This window comes from Diabrotica virgifera, chromosome 6, assembly GCF_917563875.1.
Source record: "Diabrotica virgifera virgifera chromosome 6, PGI_DIABVI_V3a".
Taxonomy (NCBI): Eukaryota; Metazoa; Arthropoda; class Insecta; order Coleoptera; family Chrysomelidae; genus Diabrotica; species Diabrotica virgifera.
This window is the reverse complement of record NC_065448.1, coordinates 81,724,506-81,740,509: the sequence shown is the minus strand read 5'-3', so window position 1 is coordinate 81,740,509 and position 16,004 is coordinate 81,724,506. Positions and strand designations below refer to the sequence as shown.

The following is a 16,004-nucleotide window of genomic DNA, read 5'->3' as shown; positions in this document are numbered from 1 at the left end:
AATGTTACAGGACTGAAAATAAAGCAGATAGCAAGTTGAAATTTTTTTTGCATATAGAAGTGTACTGTACCTTTCATTTGCAATTTTGTAAAATTAAAATCGCTTAACACCACGGCGTCAGGAATTTTTTTAAATAAACATTAATTATTGGTGCTACGCGCAGGACAGCGGATAGGTTGCTCTGATTGGGCATTCCAATGACCTTTGATAATGATTGATACATTTTAATTTTTATGACATTTCGATATAAATAAATAAATTTGTTTATTGCAAGATAAAAACACATACTCTATCCTTTGAAATAACACTTTTATTAGCAAAAACTTTCTTTGTTCATATATTTTAACTTAAACAATAAAAGTTTATTATTTTTAAACATATGCAATTGTTTAAACAATATTTCACAATCAATAATAAAATTAGTTTGATTTTTGTGGAATTAAAAAATTAAAATACAACAAAATATAGAGTAAGAAAATAATATATTAGATAAAGATTGGAAGAAATTTTGGTGGAAATCAACCTGTGTGAATCGAACACCGCTGTCCTGCGCGTAGCACCAAAAATTATTGTTTATTTCAAAAATTTTCTGACGCCGTGTTAATTAATCGATTATAATTTTGAAAATTGCAAATGAAAGGTACAGTACACTTCTATAAGCAAAAGAAATTTAACTTGCTATCTGCTTTATTTTCAGTCCTGTAACATTTTGAAAAAATGAATTTTTTTTGCGAAAGCTGTATTGCAAAATTTATTTTGCAAAATCTATTGAACCGATCTTAATGAAATTTACAGTATTGTTTTACGGTATCATAAAGTTTTTCTGGTTGAAATATGAAGGTCCTAAGTGTAGCATAAATGGTTGAAAAACGTAAAATGCCAGTACTTGTTTTTGTATGTTTTTTTTCGCAATTATTGCTATTTTGCCACTAGGGTGACAATTTTTTAAATTTTTAACCAATTATATATTGTAGTAAATTGAATTACGCAACTTTTATGTCAGTGCAACTTTTCTCGGAAATGAATACTTTTAAAGTTATAATCAAAAAACGAAGAAAAAAATCGAATTTTTCCTTCAATTCTTGACATTTTGATTATTTAAACAATGTTCCGGACCTTTTTGAGAGGGAGGATAACTCAAATATTATTATTTGATATATTTTCAAGCAATTTCTGCAAAAAAATTTGAGTCACCTCTCAACGTCCATGTCAAAACAGATCCGCCCTGGACTATGGGGATTTGGAATCGGAGTTATCTAAGACGCAAGTAGCCGCCTTGACTAATTTTAATAGTTTTCGTTTATTGGAAAAGGTCGGTACATACTTTGAACCAATTTTAATAGGTTGGTTCTCAGGGAAAAACGGAATAGGGAGATTAGATGTAAGATTTTTATTTAGCGTAGGGGTGCGAGAGTCAGTCGATTTTAACATCAGAACAATGACAGACGTGTTATTGGGTATAAGACGTAAAAAGACGCTTTAAGACGAATATTATAACAAGCCGGTTATAATATTGATTAGACGCAATTATCTTTAAATACATTTCTTTTTGTAAGAACAAGAACACGTAAATTTTGGTCGCAATTACACAAACACTTACATTTCGTCAATTTAATAGTATCTATAATTTAGTTATCTATTTTATTAATTAAAACTGTTAAACATCACACGGACTTTTATTACGATTGTCTTTAACGAATCCTACATTATAATTTTCACAGTTTTTGTAAGATTTCTTAAAAGAATCACATATCGTTGCCGTTAAAGCAAAATGTCATAATATGTTAAATACTGCACTTTTCAGGAGACAAAAAAGAACTAAATAATATTTACTGTGTGAGTAGTATTTTTCTTCAAATTAGGGCTTATACATATGTATCGTCTTTTGTTTTAAGTATATCTTCCAATTTAGAGAAAAACACTACTTACACAGTAAATATTATTTAGTTTTTTTGTCTCCTGAAAAGTGCAGTATTTAACATATGACATTTTGGATTAACGGCAACGATATGGCACTTATTATTTGGCACACCCATTCAATTGGAATTGTAACATCAGTGTTGCACAATATTGCAATGCTTTTTAATGACTCTTTACCCATACTATTGGGACCGTGCAAGTTCGGCAAAGCGACCTCTATTTCTACGCTCTGTACTTTTATTCGCACTTTTAATTATATTGGCCAATTATATTAGTCCTGGTTGCTGGATAATTGTCAAGACCATAGTCCAAAAAAATAATAAGAAGAAAAAATAAGATGCAGGTTATGTTTAGCAAACGTAAACAATTGTATGTAGTAAATAAAATCAGTTATTAAAATGCAGTACTGCAAGCAAAATACAATTAATTAAATTTACCTTTATATAATAATTGCATATCATATCAATATTATGGAGCAATATATAATTTTTCTGCGTCAATGACAGAAGGTATGAAATATACGTCAATTTGACAATTTCAATTGACAATATGAATTATTTAAGATAGATGCAATATTTCTCCGCGACTCGCGCACGGTCGTTTCTCGTTTCCCTTTCCAAGTACTTGCACACCGCGAACACGAAGATGAGAACAAAGCAATAGAAGAAGGAAGGAAAGTAGATAATACTATAACGAGACTCCAACTGATGCATGAATATTTTGCTAATCTATTAAATTATTGCACACAGTTTATTAATAAAAGTAAAATTAATTATATTATTTTAAAATACTTATATCACTTTATTTAATAATTATACAAACTAATAGACGGCCGGAGAGTGCCGTCATAGCCGACTGCGACTATATTCAGTGTTATAATCACTTTCCAAACAAAAATTGTTAACACGTTAAAAAGATAGGGTTTACCGAATCTCAAGACTTTTTAATTAGTATAAAGTTAAAATTTTGCTTCCTGTGCTATTTTTTATGTTTAATAATAGTATTTTTTAAATTTCACTATCTTAATTCGGTCGTATATTTCCGTGAAATATAGTTTTTTAGCGATATTCGCCAACCATAGGATAGGAAATGTTGTGAACTTTGTAAATTGTAAAATAAAAATGGTAATATAGCAATAACAATACTTACATATTGCAAAAAAATGGAAATATTATTTGTAAAAACTGAAAAAATAATAAAAAAATACAAATTTGCCACAACAACGTTTGTTTGGAAAAATCTTACATATGTCAATAAAAATTGACAGAATATGGGAGCATAATGGGGCATAAATTAGAACCAGGAATCCAATATAAAGGACATTTGGAATATAGAAACAGTGGTGTTGGGATAAGGGTAAAGCTACATCACATAGAATTGAATTTGGAACATAAATGTTACACAATATTGCAATGGTTTTTTAATAACCCTTTACTAGTGATGTAAAATTCCCAGGAATTTATTATTGAGGGAATAATCCCAAAATTGATATCTTGGAATTTTTGGGAATTTATAATTTACACCAAAACTGATTTTAAAATGGTTATTTATTACATTAAATGGAAACTTATTGTTGGATTCATATTCTAATACGATTAGATTAAATTAGGACTAAAATTATGCAGAAAATAATTCAACAATTTCTCAAGTTTAAAAATACATATGTAATTAGTGAAAAAAACGTAATTAGTGTAAAAAACAGAAGTAACAATAATTACTGATAGTATAAAAAACGAATAGGCCTATAAGTAGTGACATAAAAAATATCAGTATATTCACTTTCTCTGTCATTTACATCCATTTGATATTCATTGTCGTCGTCATCATCATCTTTTTCTTCTTCACAATCCTCGTCCTCATCCTGGAATCTGTCCCATATGGAATTTGTTGATGCTGAACTTGGACCAGGTTTGGTCAGGGTCAGATTAATTTCTTCATCTACCTCAATAGAGGTTTACTGACATTCCTTGATGTCAATTTAGAAGCAGTTGTTGTACTTGTAGTAACACTTAGAAGGCTTTTTAGGTATGCAGGGCATTTAAACACTCCTTAATATGCTTTTCCATGTTACAGGAATTTGTGTGCTTGTATTATGTAGAACAGTATTTGCAAATCACTTATTTGTCCTTTATTTTAAAATAGTCCCAAACATCACGTTTTTTCTTCCCTATGTTGTAGAAGAGCAAAAAATAACACAATCCAACGCACCCAAACTTTATTAAATTTGATAAAACAAATATGTAACTTTTAATCTTCCATAATAACAAACTGCCTCAGAATAGAAGTTAAGTAGCGACTCTAGCAACCACTCCTCAACTAGAACTGAATACTGAACCTGTGTTTCTCTCTTTTACTTATGTAAAAGATAGAAACACAGGCTTCTAAAACATATTTATATAATTTAATACACTTCTGCCTCAAATTTTATTACGCTTTAATTTAATTAAGGTAAATAACCAGTCATTGCCACTATAAGAAAGTTAACGCTAAAAACCATGTAAAGACAAAAAAACTAATAATTGCCACATTTTTCAAAATACCAATTATTGTCAACCAGTCATTGCCATAAATAAATAACGACATTTTACTGAAAAATCTTGTTTATTAATAAAAATCTAAACCAAAATAATTAATAAAATAATGAACCCTTCCCATGTAAAATACATGTTGATATAAAAAATTAGAAAAAATAAATTGAACTGTTATATCTATTGTTTTTATGATATATAATAGGTTTTTAATACTCTCTCTAATGAGCCACATATTAAATATATTGGTGATGTATTCATAAAATGTACTAGAACACATCCACCCATTGTCTGAAGTTCCCAGAGCCCATTCTTTTGGAATACTTGTGATATAGGATCATATAGCTGATGGAATTCTTTCACATGCCAACACAATCATTGGAGGGGCGATTTTTCCAGCAGCATTAGCTGTTACCAATACTGTTATATTTTCCTTGTTATCTCCAGCAGAGCGATACATATTTTTATCACCTTTCTTAGCCAAAACCTTTTCCTCTTTAGGTGATAAATAAAATGCACTCTCTTTGGCATTAAAAACACGATTGAGTTCTTTTGTTATATCAAACAAATTTGTTGACTTTAAATATTCCTAAACTTAACTGAACCACTGTCTCAAATTTTATTATTGTATTCGCTTATAAATTTCTGTGCTCTCCTTAGGATAGTTCTGGATGTCTTCTCAAAAACAAGTGAAACCATTTATCGCTGAGATGACTTTGAATAAATGATTTCTCCCTTTCTGCAGAATTCATTATTTTCTGAACTGTATCCAAAAGCTGAATTTTTGAAACAGGAAAATGTCTTTCTGATACATGTAAAATACTATGACCGATTCCTCTTCTTTGGTTAAAATTGTAGAAGGGTCCATAGAACAAACTAATGATGATTATGAGGAACTCCATGATTTTTTGCTGCAGTAGCTGCTGGTATTCCCTTTTTCACGTCCTCTAGAGTTTTGGCCAATTGCTCTTTAGAATAATTCCTTTTAGGTGCCATTTCTGGAATGAACAAAATGCTTGTAATACCAAATATTAATGTAACCTATGATTGCCACTTTAGAACCAGTGATTGCCACCACTGGCAATAACTGGTAAAAGTAAAGTTTTTGCAATAAAAAAAGTAGTGGCAACACCGGAATTTTAAATAGTAAATTTACAGATTGTAATGAATTAAAAATAACTCAACCCAATAATGGCCACTTGTGGCAATGACTGGTATAGTCCTTTTCATGACCATTTTTCAGTGCGTAACAGTTTTTCAATTTCTCTCTAACGCATTAAATTGTATGTGACAGAAAAAAAGGCACGTCGCTGATTACAGACATTTATAACATTTATTCTAGTTATTCTAGTTGTCGATAGATGGGGCCATAATCAAAAAAGGAATTATTTATTAAATAAAATAATAATATTATCAATATAATCTGTACAATTTATAAGACTATACAAATCAAAAAAAATACCATTTTATAAATGCAATAGACACAATTGATTTGTTTTTATTCCAAATTGAAAATAAAATGTGACAACTGTCAGATTTAACTAAAATGTCATGTTAGAATAAATGTCATTAATGTGTATTATCACGGACTTACCTTTTTTTCTATAATTTGTGACGCACTGAAAAATGGTCAAAAGGAGAATATTCATAAAATATTTTGCAGCCAGTCATTGCCAGGTTCATTTCTTTAGAAATATGGACCTTTAACTGAATTTAAACAGCAAACACATGTATTTTAGAGTATTTAAGAGAGCATCATGTGTTAATAAGTTTATAAAACAATAATTTATAAAAATAAATTAGAAAAAGAAAATGTACTTACCTTAATTTTTTCATAAGAAATCACAAAAAACAGGAAGCAGTTTTACACAACACTACTCTAAGTGGTATACAACAAAAATGGCTGCAGCTAGAGTATTGTACAACAGTATACAGTTGCCAAATATAATAAGGTATTAGTACTTGCAAAAAATGTAATTTGATTTCAAGTCATTTTCTTATTTTCTTAGAATTTAAGGGTCAGTGGCAATAAATGGTAGAGTGGCAAGGACTGGTTGTTTACCTTATACCATTTCTTTGCTTTTACATTCATTTTCACTTCTTTTCAAATATTTATATTAAAGTTAGTTTATATTTTAGGATATCTCCAAGAGGAAAACAAAATGGAAATTATGGAGACACTAATTGGACATTCATCTCACGAAGAAAATGACATGAATCCACATGCTGAAGGAAAAACTGTAAATCAAAATATGAAAGTTGCTACTGGACGACGATCTTACAAATGTGAACTTTGTTTTAAGCAGTTTACTAAAGCAAATCATTTGAAAGTACATTTGAGAAGGCATACTGGATATAAACCATACAAGTGTGAAATTTGTTTTAAGCAGTTTACTACAGCAGAGGAGTTGAAAATACATTTGAGAGTGCACACTGGGGAGAAACCTTACAAATGTGAGATTTGTTTTAAGCAATTTAGTCAAGCAGGCGATTTGAAATTACATTTGAGAGTGCATACTGGAGAAAAACCGGCCAAGTGTGAAATTTGTTTTAAGCAATTTACTTCAGCAAAATATTTGAAAATACATTTTTTGAGAGTGCACACTGGAGATAAACCGTACAAGTGTGAAATTTGTTTAAAACAGTTTACTGCAGAAAGTCATTTGAAAATACACTTAAAAGTGCATTCTGGAGAAAAACCATGGAAGTGTGCTATTTGTTTTAAGCAGTTTACTGATAAAAGTCATTTAAAAACACATTTGAGAGTACACACTGGAGAGAAACCACACAAGTGTGAAATTTGTTTTCAACAGTTTAGTACAGCAAGTATTTTAAAAGCACATTTGAAAGTGCACACTGGGGAGAAATCTTATAAGTGTGAGATTTGTTTTAAGCAATTTATTCGAGCAGGTGGTTTGAAATCACATTTGAGAGTGCACTCTAGCGAAAAACCGTACAAGTGTGAAATTTGTTTTAAGCTGTTTTCTGATAAAAGTCCTTTAAAAGAACATTTGAGGGTGCATACTGGAGAAAAACCGTACAAATGTGAAATTTGTTTTAAACAGGTTAGCACAGCAAGTAATTTGAAAATACATTTGAGAATGCACACTGGCGAAAAACCGTACAAGTGCGAGATTTGTTTTAAACAGTTTAGCCAAGCTGGTTCTTTGAAGACACATATGAGAATGCACACTGGGGAAAAACCTTACAAGTGTGAAATTTGTTTTAAATCGTTTAGTGAAGCAAGTACTTTAAAAGTACATTTGAGAGTGCACACGGGTGAAAAACCGTACAAGTGTGAAATTTGTTTTAAGCAGTTTAGTCAAGCAAGTGACTTGAAAATACATTTGAGAATGCACACTGGGGAGAAATCTTACAAGTGTGAAATTTGTTTTAAGCAGTTTAGTCAAGCAGGTACTTTAAAAGTACATTTGAGAGTGCACACGGGCGAAAAACCGTACAAGTGTGAAATTTGTTTTAAACAGTTTAGTCGAGCATTTGACTTGAAAATACATTTGAGAGTGCACACTGGGGAGAAATCTTATAAGTGCAACATTTGTTTTAAGCAGTTTACTACAGCAGGTTCTTTGAAAACACATTTGAGAAGAGCGCACACTGGATAGAGTTCATAGAAGTGTTATATGGACCATTCACTCTTGTTAGAGTATAGGTCGCTCAAATACTATGAGCTCTTTTATTCCATTTCACGCGGTGGATTAGTCCGCATTTTCCTTTAGGTCGTCATTCATAGGTTGTGATGTTTTTTTGCCTTCTCTACTATCTTCTTCCACTCTCTCCGGTCCTGAATCTTTTCTCTCCAGTTTGCAATTTCCATCTTTGATATATCATGGTCTTTGGTCTTCCTCTTGGTCTATTTTTTACTGGTTTCCAGTTCATTATCTTCCTGATCAGTTCTTCTACCCCTCTTCTTTGTGTGTGTCCAAACCATCTGAGCCTTTGTGGTTTAATGAATTTTACTATATCTTTTCCTTCATATAAAATTTATTATTTCATGGTTCATCAGCTTTCTCTATTCCCCTGTTGCTGTTTTTACTGGGCCATGTATTCTTCTCATAACTTTTCTCTCAATTATTCTTAACTTTTCTTCGTCTTTTTTCGTAAGGCACATTACTTCTGCTCCATAGGCTATCACTGGTCTAATTGCTGCTGTATATATTTTTAATTTTGTTTTTTGTTCAGGTTTTTGTCCTTGAGTAGTCGGTGATATTTCCAATATACTCTATTACTTTAATTCTTTCGTTTATCTCTGTACTCCTTCCGTTTTTGCCGTCCACCATCACCCCCAGGTATTTGAAGCAATCTACTCTCTGCAATGTATTTTCACCTATTTATATTTCTGTTATTCTGTTTACATTGTCTCTTGTGCTTATAAGGTATTTTGTTTTATTCTGATTGATTATTAATCCTCTCGTCTTTACTTCTCTTACCAGGGTTAAAAATGCCTCTTCTAGTCTTTTTTTATCTCGTGCTGCCAGTCCCAGGTCATCTGACTATCCTATGATCTGTGTTGAGCTTTGAATAATTGTCTTTTTCAGCCCTGTGTCTTTCTGTCTCCTTGTCTTACCCCAAGTTCTATTTTGATGTCGTTTGTATCTCCCTCATTTGTTTTAACTTTTGCTGTTGAGTCTTTCATTGTCATTCTAGTTAGTCTTATTAATTTTGCCGGTATCTCCATTTTTTTCATTTCCTTTAATAATTGTTGTCTATATATGCTGTCGAAGGCATGTTGGAAGTCGATGAATAGTATGCGTAATTCTGTGTCATGTTCATAGCTTTTTCAATTGTTTGTGTTAGTAAGTGTATTACATCTATTGTTGATCTTCCTTTTCTAAAGCCCTGTTGGTATGGTCCTATAATTTTTTCTGTGTAGTGATTTAGTCGGTTTCTTATAATTGTGGTAAATATCTTATACGTTGTATTTAGTAGCATAATTGCTCTGTAGTTGCAGCCCTTAGTTGGATCCAGGGCCGCCGCTACCATGTGTGCAAAGTGTGCATCGCACACAGGCGGCCAACAATAGGGGCGGCGAAAAGCAGGCCACTGATGACACTACTTTTTTTAAACGCAAATAAGTTCAAATAATTAAATAGTAATGTTTCAGATAATTCTTATTCTAAAGTCTAATATTCCAAACAATAATTATTATTATTATTATTATCTGATAATACTAAAATGCGTTTCATTTAACATTTATAGTGCTTTTTTTTCGTGAATCTAAATATTTTTCTATTATATTAGATTGTAGCCCAGATATAACGCACGTAGAACAAATAACAATAAATTATTGTAGTAAGATGTGTTTCAACTTCAACACCAGTTCGGATATTTGAATATTTCTTGGGCTTTTCTCCTTAAACTGACGTAACTGGACAAGGTCTCTGAATTTATAGAGAGAACAAACTTGAAGAATTAAATATAAATATTATGCATAATATGCGTGGACAGGGTTACGATAATGGAGCCAATATGCGTGGTAGACACACTGGATTGCAGAAAATCCTCGAGAGAAATATCCTCGATCATTTTTTATTCCCTGTTCTGCACGTTTAAATCTGGTGGTGAATGATGCAGTAAAAATAAGTTTTGAGTGGGTGGAATTTTGTAATACTGAAGGTACAGGAACTATATGTATTTTTTTCTTCTTCGAATATTTGAAGGAACATTTGATTAAAGCACCTTCCAAAGTGGACATTAAAAGCATTGTTGGACATGCGATGGGAGAGTCTGATCGATGTAATCGCACCATTAAAAATCCAGATAAATAAAATATATGATGCTTTAGAAGAATTGCAAAATGATAACAAAAGGGATATGAATTTGGAAATTCAATGGATAAACATATTCAAATGTGAGAAAGTGTATAAAGCCCTTGCAGACATAAACAGCTCAGAGACTGACATTAGTGCAACTGATTTATATGAAGAAATTAAAGCTATTCAACCAAATATGTTACCGCAGAAAAACGTCCTGGTAATATTCTTGAATACATTTACGAAATCATATTATATGTATCAACATTTCCAAACTTAAATATAATCCTACGTATATTCCTAACTCTACCCTTTACTGTAGCTAAGGGTGAGCGGTCGTTTTCAAAACTTAAAATTATTAAAAATTATTTGCGATTTTCTGCTTTAGCAATGTTATATATCGAACATGAAGTGTGTGCGACATTGGATATTAAAAAAAAAGACATTGCCAAAATTTTTCCCGAAACGGAAGCCAGAAAAGTTTGTTTTTAGTTTTTTATGTTTATGTTATATTATTCACGGTTCATTTTAATTAAATGGAAGTTTAGATATACAGATAATGGGCGTTGGGTCATGGACATTACTCCAATTGTTCAAATGTTTATCTATTTACAAATTATTATTGTTATGCATCTTCTGCACATTTCTTTAAATACTAGTATGTACATATTTCTAAAGTGTTGGAAGGGGGCGGCAAATATTAAGTTGCACACGGGCGGCCAACACGTCAGCGGCGGCCCTGGTTGGATCTCCTTTCTTAAAGATTGGTGCGATGTGCCCGTTTTTCCATTCTATGGGCATGCTTTTGTCCTTCCAAATTGTAACCATTAACTTGTGCATTCGCTTCGTGGGCTCCTCTGCTCCGTTGATGATCAGTTCGTTGTTGATTTCATCTAGCCCTGGCGTTTTGTTTACTTTTAGTTGTTTTAATACCTCCATGAATTCCTGATAAGTAGGTGCGTCTTCCTCTTGATCTCTGTTATCTTGTATATCCTCATCCTCTAATATGCCTTGTTGTTGTTTTTGTATAGGTCCGCGAAATGTTTTTCCCCAATCTTTTTTTTTTTTTATTTTTGTGACAGTTTGTTTGGTACTGTATTGTTGTTTTATGTATTCGAACAATTTCTAGTTGTCTTTATTATTCGTTTCTAATTCTTGCATTTGTTCAGAGATCCATGGGTTCTTTTTTCTTCTATAGAGTTTCAACGCTTCTTGTTTTTCTTTTCTATATTGGTCCAGTTGTTCCTGTTCGGCACTCTAGCCATTTTTTTCTTGCGAGGTGCTTCAGTTGACTTTTTTTGGTGACATTCCTCATCAAGCCATCCTTTCGATTCTTTGTTTTTTTGGAATCCTATTTGTTCTGCTGTCTCTATTATGCTGTTCTTTATGTTTTTTCATTCAGCTTCTATTTCTATGTTCTCATACCTACCCAGTTTCTGTTCCATTCTTCCTGGTATGATCCATGTTATTTTGTGTTCTTTTTTATCTTGATGTCTAGTACTAACTATATATGTGTTTGTTGCTGCTGCTAGGTTGCAGATTTTTCCTCCATTATCATTCGTAGTTTCATGAATGGTTTCTTTGCCCGCTACATTACGATTATAGTCATCCTTTCCGACCTTTGCATTGAAATCACCCAATATTATTAATATGTCATTCCTCGGAATATTTTCACAGGTTTCTTCCAGGGTGTCGTAGAATCCTATTTCTTCCTCCATTGCTTGTTGCCACTTGCTAGAGTCCTCACACTTTATTGCACTTTCATAACTTATGGGTTCAAGTATGTCACAGTAGTTTGATACACAATAATAATCAGGCTTAGACAGTGTATTTCTATTACGTAGCTGTCTATCATTAATATTATGATCATTAGCATCATAGAACAGATTACAATCAAAATCCTCATTATCATGATCCGTTGCTTGAGACCTACTACCTTGCGACATGTCTAAACTCTCTTCATTGTCACTTTCTTGAATATCATACATATCATCATAGTCTCTTTCTTCATTATCATCTAGGAGTTCAAATTTTAATCGAAAGTTTTCCTTCTTATTTTTAATTGTTTCATTTTTTTTGACAACGGCACCCGATTTGGGCGTCGAAACGTTAATAAAAATCATTTTTTAATAATATTGTGGCTTATTTCCCATTCTAAATAGTTAAAATTGTAAAAATGCCACAAGAAAATAGCTTCAGAACAACTTTAATTGTTTCGTCTTCATCAAAATTTACATTGCAGCTCACTTCAATTCTTCTCTTCTCACAATCCCAAAGTCTATAATTTAATGAATATCCATCATATCAACATATAAGCTGTACTGCCAAAAACTCTGATGTGCTTTAGATCTGGTTTTCGCCCAAACCACTTTTCATATGGAGTCATGTTTTGTACTTAACTTGAAGCCGTTCGATTAAGAACATATACAGCAGTATTTACAGCTTGGGACGCTTTATTGAGAGTGGATAAACTTACCCTACAAAAAGCCATCGAATTTTGTAGAACTAGTGAGCAAAGTAAAAACCAAAATTTGAAATTTCATACCGAAAGAAAAGATGTAGACATAGAAGTTTGTAAAGATAAGTTCCAGGTAGAGTTGCACAAGTTTGACTTGAATATTTGAACTTGACTTGAGTTTGACTTAATTTCAAGTCAAACTCAAGTCAATCCTTCTGACAAATAATTCAAGTCAAGTCAAACTGGTCAATCGTACATGTTTGATTATTCAAACTGTTTGTCAAACTAGTTTGAAAGAGTTTGAACACAGTAGATATACTTTTTTGTCGAGATTGACATGTTAGTTTCCAATTAAGATAAGAAAATACAATGAGTGCCACATAAAAGTAACTTAATACAGGAAGCGATTATAATCAAAATAGGGTCGTAAATTTAAATTTCTTGAAAATTATTCCTGTATGCTTAGAACTGCTTGCTGGCAAGTTCCGTTTTATCGATATAACTTTAGCATAGGTGAAAAACTGAAAAGTAATTGGTATTTGCTTAGTAAAAATTTTTTGTAACGGCATGCGTTTTCACGGTACAGGGCGTTGAAGAACAAAAAATTTTACACATTTTTTACGATTTTGCCGAAATTACTGGCAACATCGTATATTATTCGTTATACAAAAATTTTTACTAAGCAAATTCAATTATTATTTTCCAGTTTTTCACCTATGCTAGAGACGGTGTTACCTTTTTCTGAAACACCTTTCTGATTCAAACTTTCTGCATTCAAACTCTTTATGATGACAGAATCGAACATCGTGAAGCCAGTGGGGCCGTATGAAAACCCATGTTACCGGAAAGTCAAGAACTTTGCCTTCAACACTTTAAATAAGTAGTACAACCTGGACCTATATTCACTAAACCTTCTCGGGCGCTCGGTAGAGCGCATACAACCGAGTTGAGTGACGCATGGCCCCTCTCAACAAACGTCTGTCAGACGTCATCCTGCCGTATGAACAGTTTGGTTCTCATCTCGACCAAAAAGGAAATACAATTATTGATGAAAATTTGGAAAAACTGAATTTTCAGCACGCCGGGGAGACACTTGCCAAATAGAGTTGCACAAGTTTGACTTGAATGTTTGAATTTGAAATATTAAACGGGGGTCTTACAACTTGTAATATGAAGAAATTAATCTACACGGATAGTTTGACTTTCTGTCTGAATAAAGCACTTATTACTCCAAGTTCTCGTTAAGGGAAAGACGCAAAATGTCGCCTGTCAAAATTTTCAATGTGTTTTAAATTAAAACTTTTAAATGTAGATATTCATTTTTTTCGAATCCTGAGAAAACTAATAAGTACTCTTGAAAAATTTAAACGCAGAATGAAAGATTGCGTTATTACCGAAGGGCGAAAGTCCCTTAGAATAAATAAAAAGTTTCTTTTGAATGAAATATTTGCAATTAAAAATAACAGTAAATTTTCCCTGTTATGTTCACCCCTGTAACTTATTAAAATAAACATTATAGAAGTTTTCAGGGATGTTCGTCCCTCAGAAATAATGTAATCTTTCATTCTGCGTTTAAATTTTTCAAAAATACTTATTACTTTTTACAGGATTCGAAAAAAATTAATACATTTAAAACACATTGAACATTTTGACAGGCAACATGTTACGCCAATGTTCGTAAGGGTTACAATTTATAATAAAAAAAGACTATTGGGCTTTTCAATAAACAGCTCAAAATAAAATGATTTAGAATTTTTATGACTTTCTTTTATTAAAAAAGGCATTTATTTATCTTAAGAGCCTATTACATCTTCCTAAATTTAGTGTCCGATATTTAGAACGTTCTGAATTCAGGATAGTGTAATCGCATTTAGTCAGTTAGCATCCTAATTAGGAAGGTTTTTCGACTTCCTAAGTGGCTAAATCGTAGAGATGGAACACAATAGTATTTTTCGGTAATATTTTTTTTGTTATTGGCATACACATTAGTGATTCAGCCAGTTACCAAGTTAATGTTTTAGCCCTATGCATCACATTCAAACGATCAACCTAGTTGGTAGGTACCAATAATTTTGTATTTTTAATCTAGAGCAGAGGTTCTCAACCAGTTGTACGCGTACTACTGGTGGTACGTGGGACGATTTCAGATGGTACGCGTCGCGTGGGTGAAACAAGCTGTTACGCTGGGCCTCTGTCTGCGGATGTGGCAGAATACAGTATTCCTCGAAATATCTCAAATACCAGATGTAGCGGTTGACATAATTCATAATTCTTCACTTGGAATCTCTTCAAGAAAGTTTTAATAAATATGTCTCTGAAGATTATTCCAAACTTGACTGGATCAGAAATCCTTTTGCAGGAATCTCACCAAATGAGTTGTAATTGCAGGAAACATTCATCGATCTAATAGAAAATAGTTCTGTGAAACACAGCTTTAAAGAGAAATCCTTAGTTGACTTCTGGATTGAGTTAAAATCCGATTATCCAATGCTCTTCTGACAAGCTATGCTGTTTTTGATGCCATTTGTCACTAATTGCTCGTGTAAGACTGGTTTTAAGTACTGGACTATGGTATATATATTAAAATTAGACACCACAATTGTGTCTATAAAACAAGCCAATGGACATGTTTCTGATAGTAAACATGTTTCTAAAAACAATATGATCGGGGGGCATTCTTCCATTCCATGACCCCCTACCCCCAAATGTTTGGTGGTACGCCAAAATCTTCAAAATATTTCAGGTGGTACGCAGTTACTAAAAGGTTGGGAACCCGTGATCTAGAGAATGACATGTATTTAATTTGGTTTTTAAATATATTTATATTTCTTACCATGTTTTTCCTCCAATTCGTAAATCTATATCACAACTAAACAAATTTTTCTTACATGTAATTATTATGGGTTTTTAAATTACCTTAAGTCGAGACAAATAGAAAATGAAGACACTAAGTTATTATAGAAGATAGGATCGATTAGATTATAGTCATATAAATAAAAACAAAATGCGAAAGAGGCAAAATTTTAACAGTTTTAAATGACAACTATATCTGCCATAAATTAGAAATCTGTTACAGCCGTATCGACCTGAAATTCTTTTAAACCCATCACATTAAACAGATGTGAGATGTTGGAATCGAAACAGACGCCGCCGATGCGTTTCTCTATGGTACCTATTCCGTACCTATTTCATTTCAAATCTCTTGCCCGGTCGTTCCGAAAAGTGTACGACCGGCGCTGGAATCGAAACCGATGCCGTCAAAGTTTTGTCACATGTAATACGTGGAATAGTCGATTGAAACATATTCCGACGTACCCGCTCCAGGGC

The 16,004-nt window shown here is 32.4% G+C and overlaps 1 protein-coding gene across 1 annotated transcript in view; it reads left to right on the top strand.

The window, feature by feature from the left end:
* Positions 1–15,509, top strand: part of LOC126886475 (zinc finger protein 227-like) — a 28,756-nt gene extending 13,247 nt beyond the window's left edge. Inside the window, exon 2 of the mRNA XM_050653431.1 lies at positions 6,588–15,509. Within this exon, the coding sequence (XP_050509388.1) occupies positions 6,588–8,071 (1,484 nt within the window). The 3' untranslated portion in view covers positions 8,072–15,509. The remainder of the gene's footprint in view (positions 1–6,587) is intronic.
* The last annotated feature ends 495 nt before the right edge of the window (positions 15,510–16,004 follow it).